This window comes from Delphinus delphis, chromosome 20 (genome assembly GCF_949987515.2).
Source record: "Delphinus delphis chromosome 20, mDelDel1.2, whole genome shotgun sequence".
Classification (NCBI taxonomy): domain Eukaryota; kingdom Metazoa; phylum Chordata; class Mammalia; order Artiodactyla; family Delphinidae; genus Delphinus; species Delphinus delphis.
The window spans coordinates 15467121-15489547 of NC_082702.1; the positions used below are offsets into that span (position 1 = coordinate 15467121).

At 38.8% G+C, this 22427-nt stretch overlaps 1 protein-coding gene across 4 annotated transcripts; it reads right to left on the reverse strand.

Annotated features, from left to right (window-relative positions):
- Window positions 1–154: 154 nt before the first annotated feature.
- ZNF146 (zinc finger protein 146) lies at window positions 155–22410 on the reverse strand. Of its 4 annotated transcripts, none has more exons than XM_059999469.2 (4): window positions 22159–22410; window positions 20403–20451; window positions 11554–11791; window positions 155–2029 (listed from the first exon to the last, which is right to left on the reverse strand). In XM_059999469.2, exon 4 carries the CDS (start codon window positions 1246–1248, stop codon window positions 370–372), a length of 879 nt encoding a protein of 292 aa, XP_059855452.1. In that variant the 5' UTR covers window positions 1249–2029; window positions 11554–11791; window positions 20403–20451; window positions 22159–22410; the 3' UTR covers window positions 155–369. The 4 variants fall into 4 exon arrangements, with proteins under 4 accessions (XP_059855452.1, XP_059855450.1, XP_059855451.1 ...); XM_059999467.1 differs by lacking the exon at window positions 22159–22410 and adding an exon at window positions 21984–22149; XM_059999468.1 differs by lacking the exon at window positions 22159–22410 and adding an exon at window positions 21596–21865.
- Window positions 22411–22427: the final 17 nt, after the last annotated feature.

Sequence of the window (22427 nt, forward strand, 5' to 3'; positions counted from 1 at the left end):
CTCTTCTGTTCTGCTAAATCAATACCATAAAGGTCTCTTCCTTTCTAATACTTGCAACTTTTTTTTTTTTTTACATTGGTGAAGATCTCCAGATCCATGCAGACGGCAATGTTAAACATGTTTTCCATTCCCAATTTTAGTGGAAATGCATCTAAAGTTTCAGCATTACCTGTGCTGTATGGTTTTGTTTTTTTTTTTGCTGGATATTATCATACAAATGTCTTTCTCTTCAGGATGAATTCTCTGGTATCCTTTAAGTTTTTAGCTTTTGTTTCTCTCATTTGTGATGCTTTCCTTCAGAATGATTATTTCTGATATGTTATGAGATGTAAATTCCTGATGAACACCTTTCATGATATCCACAGGTTTTTAATGAGTATGAATTTTCTGGTGTCTAATATGGTGTGATTTCTGGCTGAAAGCTTTCCCACATTCACTACATTGATAAGGCTTCTTACCTGTGTGTATTCTCAAATGTAGAGCAAGGGTTGAGAATTGAGAGAAAGCTTTCCCACACTCATTACAACCATAGGGTTTCTCACCTGTATGGCTTCTCACATGCACCGTAAGAGATGAACTTTGAGAGAAGGCTTTTCCACATACATTGCATTCATAAGGCTTATCACCTGAATGAATTCTCACATGTACAATAAGTGACGTTCGCTGAGAGAAGGCTTTTCCACATTCATTACATTCATAGGGTTTCTCTCCAGTGTGAATATTTTGATGTTTTATGAGGTACTTCTTCTGACCAAAAGCTGTTCCACATTCACTACACTTAAAGGGTTTCTCTCCAATATGAATTTTCTCATGCTCAGTAAGGTTTGATTTGCCACTGAAAGTTTTCCCACACTCCTTACATACAAAGGGCTTCTCTCCTGTGTGAGTTCTCTGGTGTCTGATGAGGTTCGACTTCTGAATGAAAGCCTTCCCACAATCCTTACACTCAAAAGGTTTCTCTCCAGTGTGAATTTTCTGATGGGTAAGAAGGTTTTCCTTCTGGCTGAAGGATTTTCCACATTCATTACATTCAAAAAGCTTCTCTCCAGTATGGGTATTTTGATGTTTAATAACATACTGCTTTTGGCTGAATGCTTTTCCACATTCATTACATTCAAAAGGTTTCTCTCTATTATGAAAATGCTCATGCTCAGTGAGAGTTGATTTGTGGCTGAAGACTTTCCCACATACCTTACAGGCAAAGGGGTTTTCCCCACTACAAATTCTCTGCTGACTGAGGTGTGACATCTGAATGGAAGCTTTCCCACATTCACAAGATTTCTCTCCAGTATGAATTTTTTGATGAATGAGAATTTGCTTTTAGCTGAAGGTATTTCCACATTTCTTACATTTGTAGGGCTTCTCTGTGTATGACCTTTCAAATGCAGAGTAAGAGACAAGGTTCAAGAGAAAACTTTATCATACTTAGTACCTTCAAAGCTTTCTCTTCAACTCTAAATTTTCTAATACTCAAATGAAGTTTTGTTACATTCACTGGTTTCTCTCCAGTATGAATTTTCTTCTACTCAATGAGATTTGTTATCTAGCTAAAGGCTTTTCAATATTCCTTAGAAGCACAGGGTTTCTCTCCAGCCTGACTTCTACATTTATGAGGTGCAACATGTGAGTGAAAGTTTTACCACATTCAGTAAATTCATAGGTTTTCTCTCCAGTATGAATGCTCTGATATCATATGGGGTTCAAAATTTTTTAAATGAAGGCATTTCCACACTGATTTACACCTAAAGGGGGTTATTACCACAAGGAGTAAGCTGTGGCAGGATTTCCAAACTAATTGATGATTCTTTCCTACACAACTAAGTCTAAATTGTGTTTCAAACTCTTTCTAGGTTAAGTTGAAAAAGGTGTTGCCTTAAAAGATATAAGGTTTGAGATCAGAGGAAGTATTTTTCCAATTTTCTTATATTCACTGCTTTTTTCCTCAGTCTGTACTTTACTGGAGCTGGATGCAACTTGCCTCCCAAGTCTTGTTGCCTCTCTATCTGCTCATCTTCTTCTCAGGCTTCTTCTAAAATGGAGTACAAAGAATCATCATTTAAAGGAGTCAATGTGCTTAGAACTGTGGCTGGCACATGGTAAGCACTCAATAAATGTTAGCTTTATGTTATCATCATTATGAATTTTCCCATTACTAGTAATAAAATTTCAGATTGTGCTTTTGGGGATGAACTCGGGTAGCCCACCTCAACAGTATGAAAGAATCCTCATGACCAATGTCTCCAACTAAATTTTGAGAAGGAAAACTTTATAGAGGACCCCTGGTTGAAAATTAACATTCATACGTACATAAAGCTTAGATTATTCTTTAAAAATAATCTTTCTTATTTCATAATCCAGCAAATTGAATGTAACAAAAAATGAGGAATTAACAAACAGGATAAAGAGGTGACCACATAAAATTAAGGAAGTCTACCTGGGATTCTTAAGAAATGGAAAAAGGAAAAATCAACTGCTTCCTTCTAAAACTCCATTAAAATGACAAGAAAAGGGAAAATGGTACAAACTCACAAGAAAAAAGAATATGATAGGAGACATCAATACACACAGGTATTAACAAAATTTTTGATAACATAAAGTACATGGAAGATTTTCAACACACAGAAGAGCTGAGGAAGTTCGAATAACATAAAGGTATTCCAGAAGAGGATGCCAATGTCAAGCAAGCCAATTTGTGCCACAAAATATCAGAAAGATTCAGGAAATGAAGGGAAATCAAGTATCTCAAAAGAAGGAATGAAGGATTGTTGCTGGGTTAAAAAAAAAAAAAGGTGTGAGTTGCAGCTGGACCTCTACTGTCAGTCAGGAGCACAAAGGACCACTCCTCTGTAAGAAATGGAAGTTATTCTTTGCAGAAATTTAATCAGAGTAGCTCTAGTCTCAGGGACACTCAACAAATGAGATGACAGGTGCTATACTGAAATCAACAGGATCTATATGTAATATGGTGAAACCTCCAGTTCCATTATGCAGCTGATGCCAAAAATTGTTGGCAACCTGTGAGCAGGATATGAAAGGACCTTTTTCTGGACAAACTGAAAGGCCAGTGAAAAACTTAACAGGATGCCCACCATCTAAGATGATACTTGTTGCTTGTACTTTTTTTTTTTTTTCTGAAACGAACTACCTGGCCACACCTGAGTTCATGAGAGTAAGGCAGTATAACGCTTCTGCAGGAGGAGACCCTGAGTCCATGAGGCATTCTATTTTTCACCCACTAAAGCCTACCAGATGACTAGAAGCACCCAGGTATGAAAGAGCTTACGTTTTAGTGAATCATTCTTAAGTATGACTGTGCAGCCAGTGTTCCACACACATTAGAGGAACCCCACTAACATGACAGATCAACATTGAAAGAAAAAAGAAAGTCAAAGGAAATAAAGGTAAGGCACAGCAAACAACAAAACCCTAAAAACCAATCAGTTATGAGAAGATATTTTATCAGTGAAACAATAACAGGATTCTGTAAGCAAGAAGCAGAAAGAAAAAGTTCCCTTACAAATTAAGACTGGGGTTGAGGGGGTGGTGAGGGGAAAGGTGGTAAAGTAGACTGTATTACCATTCACCAATAACAGAGTCTCCTAAGCACAGAGGGGTCATACTGTTAATATGAGCACAGGTGACAAGTGTGATTTCCTAGTAGAAGTTTTGTTTGTTTGTTTTTTGGGGGGGGCACGCCTCAGCTTGCAGGATCTTAGTTCCCTAAAACCAGGCATCCAACCCGGCCCCCAGCAGTGAAAACGCTGAATCCTAACCACTGGAATGCCAGGGAATTCCCTCTAGAGACTTCTTTTTTCCCTTCTTTTTTTTCTTTCTTTCCTTTTTTTTTTTTGGCCACACCACGCAGAATGTAGGATCTTAGTTCCCCGACCAAATATCGAACCTCTGTGCCCTGCAGTGGAAGTGCGGAGTCTCAACCACTGGACCTCCAGGGAAGTCCTCTCTAGAATTCTTAAAAGGCCCACTTGGTACCCCACACAATGAATAATAAAGATGCATACCTAGACACATCACTGTGACATTTCAAAACAGAAAAGAGGACATAAATGCTCTCAGAAAAAAGAACATATATCATTCAAAGAAAAAGGAATCAGAATAAAATTTCCCAACAGAAAGGAAGCTAGAGAGAAAATTCTGAGAGAAAAATTTTAAGCTTAGCCTATCAATCTAATAAGACAGTCAAATAAATCCATTTTTCAGATATGCAAATGCCCAAAAATGCACCTTTTCTCCCAGGATGGTACTAGAAGATGTGTTCCATCAAAATTAGTAGAGAAGGCAACAGATATAGAATCCAAAAAAGAGGGGATGAATAGGGGAAAAAGTGAAAAAAATTTCTATGATAATGGTGATGAAAAGCTATAAGGTAAGAGCTGACTATCAAGTCAGAGTACAGCCAGTCTAGACTGAAGCAGGAAGACAAAAATTCTAAAAGTAATATCTCTAAGGGGAAAAATGGAAGGAGATTTCCCAATGCATCTGACCATGTGGAAACAAGTATTGAGAGGGCTTTGAACTACTCTGAAGAAAGTCCAAGGGAGTCTGTGCTAAATATAGGAAACCAAGCAAGGAAAAGCACTTGGGCAAATCATCTAAGTTGTGAGCTAAACCTAGCCACTTTTCTCATGAAGCACCATTTTTTACTTTATTTTATGGAGCACCACTAATTTGCTTTAAATAAATTAATAAATGCCTTACAAACTATGGTTATTAAGCCTTGGGTATTGTTTGCCAGGAACTTCCTTCAGACAGAACAAAGTAAGACATCATCTCAAGGAAAACAACTGACAGTATATGTTGCCAATGATAGAATTCAAGTTTTCAAACAAAAATTAGAATTTTGGAAAACCACAAATCCTCCACCATGAGACTGATAGCTTTTCAATACTTAAAAAACTTTTCTGGGCTTCCCTGGTGGCACAGTGGTTGAGAGTCCGCCTGCCAATGCAGGGGACACGGCTTCGTGTCCCGGTTTGGGAAGATCCCACATGCCGCGGAGCGGCTGGGCCCGTGAGCCATGGCCGCTGAGCCTGCGCGTCCGGAGCCTGTGCTCCGCAGTGGGAGAGGCCACAACAGTGAGAGGCCTGCATACCGCAAAAAAAAAAAAAAAAAAAAAAAAAAAAAAAAAAACTTTTCTAATGAGACTGGTGATGTTAACAAACTGTGATGTTTTGATATTGTATAGTGAGATACATCAACATTTTAAAGATCTCCATAATTCAACAGACAAACGCATATTACAAAATCATGCATGGGTAAGAGATCCATTCAAAGTTTAAGACAAACCAATGGGATTTTACGTAAGAGAACAAGAAAATGTGTTTCAAATTTCACATTATGGCTAACCTTAAAAAAAATGATCACTTGTCAAGTGTTGGTATAGTACCAAAGAATATTTACAATTATCTGAAAAGGCTACTAAAATACTTCTCCCTTTTCTAACTACATCTGTGTGAAGCCACAATTTTTTAATATACTTCAACCAAAACAGGTTACAATAGCAGATTCTGCTATCTCCTATTAAGCCAGACAATAAAGATATTTACAAACATGCAAAACAATGCCACTTTTCTCACTAAATTTTTTTATTTTGGAAAATTGTTATTTTTATTAAGAAACAATGTAAGTTTATATGTAATGGGTTTTTTTTTAATTAATAAATGTTTCTAAAAGTTTCAATTTTTTGTTAAATAAAGTAAACATCACAAAAGTCCACATAATAAACCAAAGCTCTTTGCGGGTCCTCAAGTTTTAGGACTGTAAATTTTATTGCTATTGGGTACTGGGTTTCCTTCTGTGGTGATGAAAATGTGATAATGGTGATGACTGCATGACTTTGTGAATATATGAAAAACTACTGAACTGTATACCCTAAAAGGGTAGATCTGGTTAGCTGAATTATATCTTAATAAAGCTGTTATGTAAGAAAAAGAAAAAGAAAAAAAAAATGTGAAGAGTTCCTAAGACCAAAAAACTTTGAGAACCTGATGCTCAAAACATTTCTCATTATTCATTCCACAAATACCTTCTTCTTTCCTACTATGTGCCTGGCACAGTTCTAAGCTCCAGGGATAAACAGTACTGAATAAAACAGACAAAATTTTCTGCACCCATCAAGTTTATATTCTAGTGGACAGAGACAAATAATAACCAAATGAAGGAGATGGTTTGTTAACAAGTTTTAAGTGATATGGGGTAAAATTAGGGAAGGGATAGAGTTTCAATTTCAGATGGAGAGGCCTCTGAGAAGGAAGATGCAAGACATGAAGGAAGAAAGAGTGATCTGGAGGAAGAGCATTCTAAGCAGTAGTTAAGTAAGTTCAGAGGCCCTGAGGAAAAGCCTGCCAAGCATGTTAAATATGCAATCAGTGAGTCACAATTACACATACTATGTTCCTTATATCCTTTGGCTTAGCTTGATCCCCTCCTATTTTTTACACTTCTTAGAATTCACAGAACCTCCTGGAAGCAGCTCCAGTAACATGCTCTTAAAAAGACTTCTCCAATCTTGTCTCTTACTTCTAAACATCTTTCCCTTAACTACTAATCACAATCACATTCACTTTTCTTAAAATAAGTGTTTCATATGAAATATTTTTAAACCCAAACTTGTATGTAGCTAAGTCTTAGCATGCTAACTATAATCTGAGATGCTGGATTGCAGTAACAGCTCCACTCTTTTCTTTGGATGGCTGATAGCAAGTATTTTTTAAATATAGGGGGCATTACCAAGGGGGAAAAAAGGAGGGGAGGACAGTTTAGAGTTTAAAGACTAAAAAGACAACAACAAAACCCAAAGTTTAAACCTTGACTGGATTCTGGTATTTAAAAAAACTATAGAGGGAGCTCCCTGGTCGTCTCGTGGTTAGGATCTGGCGCTTTCACTGCTGTGGCCTGGGTTCAATCCCTGGTCAGGGAACTGAGAACCCACAAGGCTCGAAGAGGCCAAAAAGAAAAAAGAAAAAACCTACAGAAAGTATTTTGGAGATAACTGGGGAATCTGAATATGGACTATTACACAATATTAGCACATTATGACTAATCATCTAACGTGTGGTAACGGTATTTTTGTTATATAGAGGGATGCCAGTATTTTTCGAAAATGCTTACTTAATTTTTTAGGAGTGAAATGTCATGCTGTTTGTGTGCTGTAGTGCACACAATACACATGCACTGGAATACAGATACATCAAACATGGCAAAATACTATTGAATCTGTGTGGTGGGTATAGAGGAGATCACTGTACTCTTCTTTCAGTGTTTTATGGTGTTTGAAGATGTTAAGAATTGATTAAAAAAACAAATCTTCCACAATAATAATTCAGATTATTTAACAAGTTACCACATGTGTAATCAAAACTGCAAACAGAAAATATAAAACATGGGCCTTCCTTTCAACAAGTTCATAAGATATCCAGACATAAAAAAAAAAAAAAAAAAAAACACTTAAGATGGTATTTACTAAGGACTTTTGAATTTCTGTGGAAAATGTGAAGCAGGATGGACAATCAGAGGGGAGATCAAAAGAAGAGGAAGTAACAGGTTTAAATAAGCAGGAACTAAATAGGTAGGGTATTTCATAATCAAAGGCCAAGATTCAAATAATTTTATAGAAAGGAAATATGTTCACATTTATATTCACATGGTTAATATGCCCTCTCTTGATTAGAGCAAAGTATATCTTTTAAAAGGTTTGACTGACCATATCACAAGGACCATAAGAAAAGAAATAATCCAGACCTAATTTGAAAATGGTTTGAAGTAACGTCTGGACCTGAAGTAATGAGCTGAAATCTCTAATTTGGGTACGATATTAATGATTTCACGGTCTGAAAATGAAGTTAATTGGACAGTTGTTTATCCCGTAAACAGGTAAAATCATGGTGGGCAAGACAAAAAGCCTGGAGGTGCCAAAATAAAAATTGGTATTTATAGAAAGAGTTACTTCTAACTTCAGAACGAATGAGTCACTTTCTAGGGATCAGTTTATAAAGGGAAGGAGGAAAGGCAGAATACAAAGTTCCAGAAGCCACCTCCAGTAAGAGGATGGGGGGGAGGGCTCAAAAGATAAGGAAACACTTAAGACAGAAAAAGCAACATCTCAGGCCATCAAAGCACCAATCAAGCTGAAGTGGGAGAGAATTCCTAGAGGAGGGACTCAAACATAACATAAATAGATGCTTTCTTCTAAAACGATAAAGACATCTCTGCTCACTTTATGCCTGTGAAGGAGAAAGATAAAGAGGAAAAAAAAAAGGGAAAACTGCATTGTTGATAAGAGTAGGAAGTAGCTATAATTCTAATGTCTTATGAGAAAGGATATGAGTGGGCAGCTGCCATTGCTGTTTTTACGAAGAGCTCTCATGCACAATGCTCTCCAAAAACAAAAGGCACAGCTTCAAGGGCCATTATCACTACCTCCTTGTTTCTAACAACAGAATCCAGGAATGTAGGCTGGATGCAGGAGACTTGGTGGACACTCTGGCATCCCTGGGTGGTAAGAAAAGTTAAGACTGAGCAAGGAAATGCAGAGACACCATCACTGAATAAAGCAGCTTATTAGTACAGCAAAACAGAAGTCATCACAAGTTTCTATCTCCCTAAATTCCTGACTTGTGCATCCAACTGTCTACCTGAATATGCACTTAGATGATGGACCAGTAGATATGTCACAATTAACGAGTCCAAAAGAAAACTCTTGATCTCCCAAAATTCCTGAAGTCTTCCTATCTCAGTAAATGGTAACTCATCCTCTTCTAGTTAAAGAGTCATCAACAACTCCTCTTTCTCTCATAACCAACATAAAATAAGTCAATCTTGTCAGCTGTTCCTTTAAAATATCTTAAGAATCTGACTGTGTGTCACTAAGTACAATTACTACCTACTGCAATAGCCTCCCATTAATCCCCTCTACCATGTTTTCTTTATAGCAGCCAAACCGTAATTCTGATCTTTTCACTCCTCACCTCAAACCCCCCTGCTTTTTTCCCCAAATATTTCATTTTTATTAGAGTATTTTTTTTGGGTAGTAGAGCATATTACAATCTCAATTATCCTAACAGGCTTTTAAAGGAAAGCAGCTCTGGGTCATCCCTGGTGGTGCAGTAGTTAAGACTCCAAGCTCCCAACGCAGGGGGCCTGGGTTCGATCCCTGGTCAGGGAACTAGATCCCACATGCATGCCGCAACTAAGAGTTCACATGCCACAACTAAAGAGCCGGCAAGCTGCCAACTAAGGAGCTCACGAGCAGTGCTGCAACTAAGGAGGACACGAGCTGCAACTAAGGAGCCGGTGAGCCACAACTAAGAACTGGCACAACCAAATAAATAAAAAATATTAAAAAAAAAAAAAAGAACCCAGAATTCCTTCAGGTTCACATGCCTGGGAGGAGCAGGGGGAAAAAAAAAAAAGGAAAGCAGTTCTATCTGACAAGGAGAGAAGAACCAATGTTTAGAGAATGGTTATTAAGCAGAGAGGAGTAGAGTAACTCTTCCTCCATATGTCAGCAAACTTGAATACACTCAGCTTTGATACCTTGCCAACTTGCAAAGCATCTAATGGTGGCTTGAGCCACAAGGGATAAATGAATTATGGTATTTAACAATATTTACTGCTTGACTACTGGCTTCATACAATTTGGTGATTTACCTCAAAACCCTTTGATGGTCTCCCAAAATCACTCAGAATAAAGGCCAAAGTCTATGATTTGGCCTGTTAACCTAACCAAATCTATTCTTATTTCCTTTGTTCACTCTGCTCCAGCCCACTGCCCTGATCATTATTTCTTGAACAGCACGCTTCAGCCTCAGGGTTTTTAAGATTTTGTTCCTTTTGGCCGAATGCTCTTCCACCAAATATTGCACGTCCCACTCTCATACTCTTAAATGCCATCCTCTTAATGAGACCTTTCCTTGACCAACTTCTTTAAAATTATAACCCCCCAACTTGCCCTCTCTATGCCAGTTTTCCTTGCTTTACTCTTCTGCACAGGACTCACCACCAACTGACAGAATATATCTTTTACCTATTTATTCATAGTCTGTCTTCCCCAATTTGAATATAGGCCTCAAGAGGGAGGAATTTTTGGGCTTCTCTGGTGGCGCAGTGGTTGAGAGTCCGCCTGCCGATGCAGGGGACACGGGTTCGTGCCCCGGTCTGGGAAGATCCCACATGCCACGGAGCGGCTAGGCCCGTGAGCCATGGCCGCTGAGCCTGTGCGTCCAGAGCCTGTGCTCCGCAACAGGAGAGGCCACAACAGTGAGAGGCCTGCGTACCGCCAAAAAAAAAAAAAAAAAAAAAGAGAAGAATTTTTTACTGCTTTGATCACTGACATTTCCCTAGTAACTGAACTGGTGCCAAATTCAAATCATTCAGTAAATACTTATTGAATATACGAGTATACTACGTTGGTAGAAATGTAAATTGGTTTACTTCTCTTGAGAACAATGTGCCTATTTCTATCAAATCTATAAAAAAACATAACTTTGACCCAGCACTTCCACTTAGAGTAAATTATGATGTAACTATATCTGCACATCTCTGCAAAGCAATATAAATAAGTATATGCACTTACATCTTCAATTGCATAAGCCTGGAAACAACCTAAATGTCCATTAGTAAGAGACAGGTTAAACAAATTAAATGTTGATACAAAAAAAAAGAAAACCATGTACACAATAGAATACATACCACCATTTACATGAAAAGGAAAACTGAGGGCTTATATATATTCATATTTGCAGCACAGATACATAATATAGGCTGGTTTATTTGTAGACTACCTCAAGAAGGATACATGTGAAACTCTTAAAAGTGACTGCATCTTTGAAAAAGAATTACAGGACTCAGGGTCAGAACAGCAGACTTTTTCACTGTATACCTGATGTTCAAAAATTTTTACAAATTCACGTATTACATTAAAAAACAAATACAGACTCATACATCCATACACACACATACACAGCAGACAGGCAGAATTGACTTCTAAGGCAAAAACTTCTGAAAGAGGTACATGGGGGCAGAAGGGAGTGAGGCAGGAGTTTGTTGATGTATAATGGGGGCGCTGGATAAGAAGACAACAGGAAGTGTGATTACAGATGTAAAATATAATGCTGAGGCATTTAACCACTAAAAGAATTAGAGAAATTGGTAAGTAATAAAAAGGAACCTAAATATCAGATAATATATAAAGACTTAAGACATATAAAAGAATGCACAAAGGAGTCTATACACATCAGGGGATATGAGACTGAGGGCATCATGAAAGAGAGAACAATGACACAGAGGCAGTACAAATGACGTGCGAAGTGCTGACATGCAGAATAAAGGTAAGAGGGGAACCTGGTCCTCTAGCATCTGATTAAAGGAGTAGACTACTAAAAGAAAAAATGACTGGAAATATCTTTCAGGTTTCTAAAGAATTCATATCAAGTGATATTCTAAGACTAGGGCCTGTAAGAAAACATCCTTAAAAGCATTTCAGAGGTGGCAATGCCAACTGAACAACTGTGACCTGCCTGGTTGTGATGCACTCACCTGGACAAATTTCCTTTACACTTCTTTCTCCACCATCCACAGTTCGTCTTCTTGCTTCAACAGAGGATCACATACAGCTTGGCCAGCTTATAACCTGCTATTGGGGAAATGACACAGCACTAGAATGTTAATGCTGGAGCCAAAGTTCTGTCCTAGAACTCAGGCTGAGCCCTGGGGCCTCCTGGCCTTCTGAAGGATGAGGAAGGTGCAGTCTCCAGGAATGCACAAGGAAGCGACCCTGTGAAAAAGAACAAAGTAATGACTTTTTGTCTTAGAAATTAAAGCACACACAACTATATGAGCAAAGGGACTATTTGGGTCCTGAATTTCAAAGCCATACACTCACTCAACCTTTTAAGGCTCCACACATCCAGAAATGGAGGAAGAAAGAGGGAATGTATTTTGAAAATTTGACCTACATAGGAAAAGCTGTTCATACCTTACATGACTGGCTGCTACTGTTCTCTAGCACCACATTCCTATGTAGGCTCCTAAGTGGATTTTAACTGTGGCCCTTATTCCTGGATGAAATTCAATACTCATATCTATGACTATAACAACATACACCTAACATAACTAAGCCACATGGATAAAGTTGTTCTTGACAGTATTCAGGAATAAAAAGTGAAGTTTTCCTGGAGTCCTAATATTTACTTTGTTAGCAATATCCTCTGAAAGAAACTACATACTAAAAATGTCCTGTAAATATATGTTCATCCACACATTCAAAAAAACGTTTTTAAGAACATTATTGGGACAATGGACAAAATTTGAATATGGATTTTGAATTAAACAATAGTATTGGCATTACATTTTCTGATTTTGATTACTGTACCATGGTTATGTATAAAAATGTCCTTGTTCTTAGAAAATTTATGCTGAAGTATTTGCAGATAAAGGGAGCATGTATACAACTTAGTCTCAAATAGTTCAGAAGAAAAATGTACACACATATTTGGAGAATAAGAGAAGGAAAAATAAAGCAATAAAAAAGTAAATGATTGGTGAATTTCGGTAAAGGGTATATGGGGCTTTTCTGCACATATACCCTTCTCTAGAAAAGGTACATGCAACTTTTCTGTAAAGTTGAAATCATTAAAAAAAAAAAGCAAAATCCTAAGTTACTACTTATACACTCTATCTACTATGTGTTGAAAAAGCTTGGTCACCAGCTTGTACTGGGGTGTGGCAGATGGAAGGCTTAGAGCCTGCTTTAAACAGTAATGTACACAGAGATAAACATGAGAGAGCGAGTTGCCTAGAAACAGCCTGCAAAAGGAGATCAAATTTGATCTTCTGGACATTCAGAGTGTCAAGTTTCTGAGGATCATGCAGGCAAGTATATCCATTACACAACTGCATATATAAATTAGGAGCTCAGAACAGCCTAGAATGGAAATGGGAATTTGTCAGTTGTCAGAATATCACTGCTGTTGAAGACAGGTGGAATACTACTGTGACTGCTTATAGAGAACATACACAGTCCGTGAAGATGGTCAAGGATGGAATCCTAGGAACACCAAAGGTCAAGGACACAAGGAAAGGTTTCACAGGAGCATGGTGGCTGTTTAGTTTCAATCTTTCAAATACTTTTCCTGAAAACCATATAAAACATCAAAAATAATGGGGTAATGGGGAGGGTGGAACAAGGGGGCAAGAAGCTAATCCATACACTACATCTGTAGTGAAACTAGTAGAGAGAATTTATGTTAACTCTAAATTATTTGTAAGTGCGGACCAAAAACCCAAAATAGCCGAAGTGGTACAGGAACCACAATAGTGTAATAGGTGTAGCAAGAAAGACTAGATAATGGCGAGAAGTCTTTGAGGTAACAGATCTCAGAAATAACTAGCAAATATTCATTCTCAGAATGAGGGATTCACCCTGAGTGAGAACTGTTGTAATGAAGTCTAATTATGAACAAAACTAGCCACAAAAGAAAAGACAAACCCCCAAACTCCATGTACCTCTGCCAAAGGCAAAGCCAAACAGGAGGCCTAAAGAAGTTACAAAGAAGCCAGGAAGAACTCAAAACGCTGAGGGAGATTCTCAGGACTTAAATAGTTCAGAAATCTGCAGCTAGTATTTCCTTACAGAACGAGTAGACCTTACCCTAAGACGGAACTAATGAAAGCAAGACCTAGATTAAACAGAAAGAGACGGCAGGGGAAGCAGAAAGAGCAGGCTTAAAAAGTACTTGGGGGCTTCCCTGGTGGTGCAGTGGTTGAGAATCCTCCTGCCAATGCAGGGGATATGGGTTCGAGCCCTGGTCCGGGAAGATCCCACATGCTGCGGAGCAACTAAGCCCATGCGCCACAACTACTGAGCCTGCGCTCTAGAGCCCGCTCGCCACAACTACTGAAGCCCCTGCGCCTAGAGCCCTTGCTCCGCAACAAGAGAAGCCACCATAGTGAGAAGCCTGTGCACCACAACAAAGAGTAGCCCCCGCTCGCCACAACTAGAGAAAGCCCATGCACAGCAACGAAGACCCAACACAGCCAAAAATAAAATAATAAATAAATTTATATATTAAAAAATACAAAGCAGGGCTTCCCTGGTGGTGCAGTGGTTGAGAGTCCGCCTGCCGATGCAAGGGACACGGGTTCGTGCCCCGGTCCGGGAAGATCCCACATGCCGCGGAGCAGCTATGCCCGTGAGCCATGGCCGCTGAGCCCGCGCGTCCGGAGTCTGTGCTCCGCAACGGGAGAGGCCACAACAATGAGAGGCGCGGGTACCGCATTTAAAAAAAAAAAAAAAAAAAAAAGCAAATGCATCATCCTGGAAGGCAAGTACTATGAAGATTTATGGGAAACAGAGAGATGGAGATAAAAGTCGGCCTCAACCAGGTTATGGTCATCTAGCCAGAGAAGGTGTGGAAGCCCTCTGCTTTTATACACTAGAAGAAGCACATGAGCTTTGAAGTATAGAATGCTACTATGTTTCCTTTTTCCTGGTACTTGTCTATGAATATCTACCTCATACAAACATGAGAAACACAAAATATTTTGTCTGTGTCCATACAAGGATGCTTTAAAGAAAACAGTGGCAATGAACACCATAATTTTCCAACAGTTAAACTCACCTGAAAATACTGCCACAAGTAGATAAAAAATGAAACACAATGTAACAAAATTAATTTTTTAAAAAAGACATAAAAACTTTAAGAAGCAAGCAAAGCTATAAAAAGAACACAAAAGATAAATGGAGAAACTGATTTAAGAAATGGTCACCCAAAAGGAGGAAATGGAAAGAAAATAGCAGTGGACATCTTATTTTTGTTATATTTGACTTTTTTTAAGACTGCAGCTATCAGAGAGTTTAGAGGGATTTTTATTTCCTTGATTAATGTGATCTTTCCTGGTTGTTGTATCTGAGGCATAACAGTGGTCTCAGCCTTAAACGTTTTGTTTCTACTCACATCCCCAGAGACCCAGGCAGCATGGGTAATTTATACATATATAGGTAATCATAATCTATATCTGACCACGAAAGCCAGCATCTTATCTAATGCAAAAATATTGAAGGCATTTCTATTATTAAACTCTAAATAAAGATAAGGATGCCCACTGCCTCATTTAAAAATATACCTATAAACAATAATTCTGTAAATTAAGCAGGGAATAAAATTAACTTATAGAAATCAACAAACTTTGGGACTTCCCTAGTGGTGCAGTGGTTAAGAATCCGCCTGCCAATGCAGGGGACACGGGTTTGAACCCTGGTCCGGGAAGATCCCACATGCCACGGAGAAACTAAGCCCGTGCACAACTACTGAGCCTGCGCTCTAGAGCCTGCGTGCCTCAACTATTGAAGCCCATGCACCTAGAGGCCATGCTCCGCAACAAGAGAAGCCACCACAATGAGAAGCCCGCGCACCGCAACGAAGAGTAGCCCCCATCACCGCAACTACAGAAAGCCCGCAAACAGTAACGAAGACCCAACACAGCCAAAAATAAATAAATAAATTTATATATATAAAAAAGAAACCAACAAGCTTTATATATAGCACAATGACTCCATTCATAACAGCAATATAAAAAATAAAGTACTTAGAAATAAACTTAGTAAAAAGTGTCTAAAACCTATATGAAGAAAATATTAAAACACTCTAGGGCTTCCCTGGTGGCACAGTGGTTGAGAGTCCGCCTGCTGATGCAGGGGACACGAGTTCGTGCCCCGGTCTGGGAAGATGCCACATGCCGCGGAGCGGCTAGGCCCATGAGCCATGGCCGCTGAGCCTGCGCGTCTCGAGTCTGTGCTCCGCAACGGGAGAGGCCAGGACAGTGAGAGGCCTGCTTACCGCAAACAAACAAAAAACCACTCTAGAAGACCCAAAAGTAAACTGGAATATATACAACACATATCATGTACATAGACAAGAATATTTAACATTATAAAGATCTAATGTCCCTTCTGCTAAATTATTTTACAAAATTTAATGCAATATCAGTAAGTTTTTTTCTAGAACCAGACAAGCTGATTTTAAAGTTTACACAGAAAAATAAACAAGAATTAGGAAACTGAAAAAAAACAAGCAATAAGAGAATAGCTATAATAGATATTAAAACAAAATTATAAAGCATCCATACCAAAAAGATAAATATTGGTACACGAATATAGGCTGGAAGATGGATGAGAATATAAAGTCCAGAAATAGACCAGAAACACGAGAATTTAGTATATGATCAAAATGGAATCTTAAAATAGTAGAGTTAAGGCCTTTTAATAAATGGTGTTGGAAGAACTGGGTAGCCTATTGGAAAAACATAAACCTGGATGCAAACCTAAATATCATACACGAGGATATGAAAACCCATAGAAATTATAATATTTTAAGGATTTGAAAGTATAGGTGAAACTTGGAGTGGGAAAGGCTTTCTATGACCATAAATGGGAAGACTGATAAATCTATTACATAAAAATAAAAACTTCCTGATTCCACATGGTTTAAAAAAACAAACCAATGTGAACAATATCAAAACACAAATTTAAAACTTGGAAAAAAAACTCCAACTCATTTCACATAGGGCTAACCTTTCTAATGTAATTTAACAGCTCCTAGAAGAAAGAGACACCCCATAGTAAAAGGAGAAAAAGGATATGAACAGAGTTCCCAGATACGTACATGTGGCCCTTAAACATATGGAAGATACTCAACCTCACCCATAATAGAGATGTAAATTAAACCTACACTGAGATACCAATTTTCACTCATTCCTTTGGCAAAAAAAAAAATGCAACTCTACATTGTGATAAGGTTCTAGGAGGAAAGGTGTTCTTGTAGATTGCTAATGGAAATGAAAGTACTTAGCCCTATGTGCAATTCTACTTGTTGCAATCTACTTTAGAGATAATCTTGCATAAGTACAAAATGACACAGATGAAAAATTACTCATTACTGCAGCAACAGCAAAAGACTGGAAACAACCCAAATGTTCAAGAGCAGAATCAACTACGGTACATGCACACAATGGCATCTTATTTATAAGGCAGTTAAAATGAAAAATATATATATAATGATTAATAAAGGATATCTCCAGGACGTATTGTTAAGTGAAGAAAGTGAGGAACACAGATGTACATAGTACATCTTTAATGTAAGGACAGTGGGGGATAGGAGGGAAGAATAAACATACACTAATGGCCCAACAAACAAAAAAAATCTACTTGAAGGATAAAGAAACAAAAAAACAAGAAACTATATTTAATTGGGACAGAGAAGAATGTGATGCGGGGGAGCAGAATGAGATATCTCTATGAGATACAGTTTTTGTTGAATCACCGAAATGCATTATTTACTTTTTATATGATGAAATTGATTTTTTGAAAAAGCAATCCCTGAACTTGAAAACAAACTGAAACAAATGAACTCAACTGTACATTAACTTGGTAACATAATTCCTCAAAGAAAGGATTTATTTCAAATGACTTTAGAACAGAGAACTTTGACTACACATCTTTCCTGGGATGCATTCTAAGGACAAAAACAGCTACAAAGAAAATTTTCACATGATACAATATGTTTATGGTTACTACTATCAACATTGTTATTTTTGAAACCATTTTTTTTATAGTGGAGGATAAAGCAAATAATCCTATACTTATATTAACCTGTTCCAAAATTTTTACTATAAAATACAATTAGGGGCTTCCCTGGTGGCACAGTGGTTGAGTCCGCCTGCCGATGCAGGGGACACGGGTTCATGCCCCAGTCCAGGAGGATCCCACATGCCGCGGAGCGGCTGGGCCCAGGAGCCATGGCCGCTGAGCCTGCGCGTCCGGAGCCTGTGCTCCGCAACGGGAGAGGCCACAGCAGTGAGAGGCCCGCGTACCGGGGAAAAAAAAAACAATTAGGAGCTAAGTATGATGTAAAAATACTGAACCATTTAAACTGAATTATAAATACTAATATGAACTCATGATTTTTCAAAATGGGTTTTCTAGTTCCATCTCTGAAATGGCCTTGAAACAATTACCTCTGCAGCAATAAAATAACATCCAGGAGCTTCCCTGGGTCTGCCCGCCAGTGCAGGGGACATGGGTTCGATCCCTCATACGGGAGGATCCCATATGCCGCACAGAGGCTGGGCCTGTGCGCCATAGCTACTGAGCCTGCACTCTGGAGGCCACAAGCCACAACTGCTGAGCCCACACGCCACAACTACTGAGGTCCGCGCGCCTGGAGGCCCTGCTCTGCAACAGGAGAGGTCACCACGATGGGAGGCCCGCGCACCACGGCGAGGAGTGGCCCCCGCTCTCAGCAACTGGAAAAAGCCCACACACAGCAATGAAGCCAGTGAAGCTGAAAGAGGGGAGGGGAGGGGAGGGAGGGGATGGGGGGGAGAACGAACATTCAGCACCCAGATCTTGGTCTCCAATACCACTCTCCAGTAAAAGGAACCAGAGCTCCTTGAAGAAATAGCTAATTCCAAGTCTGGGAGGGAAGGTACAAGATGGGTCTGGAGTGCAAGATCGCTTTCAAAGTTAAATGGGGGCAAGTTAAAATGACACTGGAGTTAGCATGAAGGAATGTCCACTGACTAAAACTGTGACAATATGACTATCAAAAAGAAAACTAGCTGCAGTTATTAGAGCACAACTTTAAAATGATGCTTAAAGAAAAAGCCAGGATAAATTTGTCACAATTTGAGGTAGCAATCAAATAAATGTAAAAGAAATGAAAAAACTAGAAAATCACTTTGCAACCTTGAAGAAATTATTGATTCAGCTAAGGATTATTTATTGGTGTTAAAACCATTCATTAAATGATTGATGGGGAATGGACATTTGTACCGTGCCAAATTATGAAACCATACAGATTACACTTTGGTCATAAAGGGGAAAATACAATCACTAATGGTGGACCAGTCATATATTTCTGTCCTGATGTTATGCAATTTGAAGATCACCTCTGATGTAGTCTGACCCAAAACAGGTCACAATTAGGATTTTTAAAGAACATCATCAGAGGCTCTGAATTAGAACCATGAGAAAGTAACCATCATAGAAATCAAAGAACAAATCTCATGAAGGAGGCAGTGATGAATTTCTAAGGATGAATGTAACCTGAACAAAGAACTCTAACTTCCTCATTCCCATTACAAAAGAAAATGTAAAAAAAAAAGCTTAAACATTGAAATTAAAAAAGAGCATCTGCATATCTGAATCTTTCAGAAAATTTTACCAGAAACAGTAAGAACGAATGTACTGTTTCTGAGGAAATTTTTTGTCCCTTTCTGAATTTTCTAAAAATTTTTATTTTATATTGGAATATAGTTGATTAACAATGTGCTAGTTACAGGTGTATGGCAAAGTGATTTAGTTACACCCATGCAAGTATCCACTCTTTTTCAAATTCTTTTCCCATTTAGGTTATTATATTGATCTGAGTTCCCTGTGCTATACAGTAGGTCCTTGTTGGTTATCTATTTTAAATATAGTACTGTGTACATGTCAATCCAATTCCCAATCTACCCCCCCCCCCACACAAACTCTTTCCCTCTGGCAACCATAAATTCATTCTGAGTGTTTGCTTTGCAAATAAGTTCATTTGTATCATTTTTTAAAGATTCTGCCTATCATATATTTGTCTTTCTCTGTCTGACTTAACCTCACTTAGTATGATAATCTCCAGGTCCATCCACCTTGTTGCAAATGGCATTATTTCTGAGGAAGTATTATTCTGTAGATAGTAACAATAGTACTACTTAAAGTTTATCCAGTACTACTAATAAGGCACTATTTTTTAGAACTCCTCCATCTACACAACTACTCCGTGAATCAGATACTATTATTTTCTCTACAATACTGGATGAGAACCTGAGGCACAAGGGATTACCTGTCTAAGGTCACCAAGGTACAAAGTGGCAGAGGAAAGAGTCTGGTTCTATGGCCTACTTTTAAAAAAAAAGTACTTTGGCTTTTGAATATATACTAAATTCATATAGTTAGGGGAAAAAAAACAAAACAAAACATAGAAAGCTATTTGCCCTTGTCCTATCTATGCCAGTACCTCTACCCCCAACAGAGGTAGCCACTCTTACTAGTTTCTTGTGGATGTTGTTTCTTAAAGGAAACAAATACAAGTATATATTCTTATCTCTCCCCTTTCTTACTCTAAATGAAGCATACCATATATTCTGCATCTTACATTTTTCACTTAATATATTTCTGGAGTTATTTCAGTGTCAGTATACAGAAAGCTTCCTCCTAATTCTTTTATAGAGCTGCAAATTATTCTGTTGTATACATACATCATAATTTTATTGAACCAATCTCCTACTGATGGGCATGAATTGTTTCTAATCTTTTCCTATGTGAAACACTGCTGCAATGAACAACCTTGTACCTGTACAACTTCATGTAAATTCAGGTACATTTGAAGAATGAATTTCCATCTGTAAAATAAGTCAAAAAGAAAATACATTTGTAGTTATTATACATACTGCTCAATTGCCCTTCATAGGCCTGTTTCCTGCTAATACCAATACTATTTTAATTTCTGAGGATTTAAAATGTTACTGTTGGGGGAATTCCCTGGTGGCCCAGTGGTTAGGACTCTGCGCTTTCACTGCTGAGGGTGCCTGTTCAATACCTGGTTGGGTAACTAACATCACAAAAGCCCAGGGGAGTAGCAAAAAAAAAAGTAAAATGTTACTGTTGGGCTCCCACCTCCCCACACCCCAACTGCTTTCCTTTTTCAGAGTTTTACTAGCTATTCTAGCTTGTCTATTTTTCCATATGAAGTGCAGAATCAGCTTACCTAGGTCCAAAAAAAAAAACTGGATACTTTTATTGGGATAACATTAAATTAATAAATTTACTTAAGTTAAATTTGCACACACTTTTTTAAGACGTCTTCCTATTGAAAAACACTGTATATTTGTTCTCTTATGTTATGCCCTTTAGCAGTATTTTAAAGTTCTTTTCCAATAGTTTTGCACAGTTCTTAAATTTATTCCTCAATTTTTAAAAAACTGTTCTTGTAAATAATGGTTTTCTTCTATTATACCTTCTAACTGGCTGTGGTTTGTCTATTTGAAGGCTACTGATTTGTAGATATTGATTTGGTCCCCAATTATTTACAATCACGTGAAGGATAACTGAAGGTGGATTCCTTACTTTTTCGTTACTTCACAAAATCCATACAACCTGGGAACACCTCCACGCATTTAGGAGTTAGGACAACTACTAGTCCAGACTCATGTATAAACACTGAAAGAACTAAGTTTTTTTCAAAGAACGAGGATAACCGTGCCGAACCTAGAACCCCAAACCCTTGACTCCCCAGTCCTCGGCCTTCTGCACTATTTGACACTGCTTCTCAACATGTAAGACTGATATTTACTCTAAATTAACAGAAGACCTATTAAAGTACCCCAAAGATCAGAATATTTGAGACCGTTTGAAGCAGGCTCCCCATAACAAAAATTTCCTTTGAAATATTTTTGTTAAAAAAAAAAAAAAACACGGTGATTTGCATTCTACCCCAATTAAAAACAAACGCGCTTTTATACAAAAGTCCATTTAAAAAGTATTTACCACTTAGCTTTTATATCACCCTTCAAATCTTCAAGTAAATTAGATGTTCCAGGAAGACGGCACCGTTATTATCAGCACTTTCGACACGGGAAGTGCCGCTCGGATGTTATTTTCTCAATGCTGGTTTCCTACATCTCTCTCTCTTAGAAACAACCATACACAGTGCTGCACCCTCAGTTTCTCCCTCAATCTCAAACATCCGATCAAACTTGCGGTCAAACTCAGGGTCATGCACGCTCGAACCCTCCTCAGAGGCCCCCACCCCCACCCTACATGTAGGCCAGAAGCTCTTAAACCCACTCCCCACCCTCGCGCCGCACCCCAATAGATCTAGAATCCTTCTCTTCAACCTCCCAGACCCCATCGGCCCAAGACACCCACATCCCACCTCCTATTTTCGCGCCACGTGGATCCAGGGGCCGGACTGACCCGCGGACAAAGACCAAAATGTCCACTCGGTGCGCTGCGCCTGCGCACTCCGAGGCCGAGTGAGCACTCCCAGAAATCTCCGCGATGCGGCCCGCACGGTCACCGCGGCCAAGCGCAGGCTGGTATCTGATTACCTTCTATCTACAGCAACGCCGATTTTCCGGCCTTGGACTACATTTCCCTTAAGGCTTTGCTGGTCGACATTCTATGTCTCTCCGTCTGTCTTTCTCACGCGAACTTGGTGGCCTCTTCCTGTGATTATGATGCTCTCAGGGTGAGTACTTTTGCCTTGGAGGAAGATCAGCTCAAGCCTGGTGGAAGGTTTGGAGCCGGAACCCCACCCCGTCTTTGAAGCCTCCCGAGGGCAGCGTCAAACGGGCCAAGCCCGTACTCTGAGGTATGA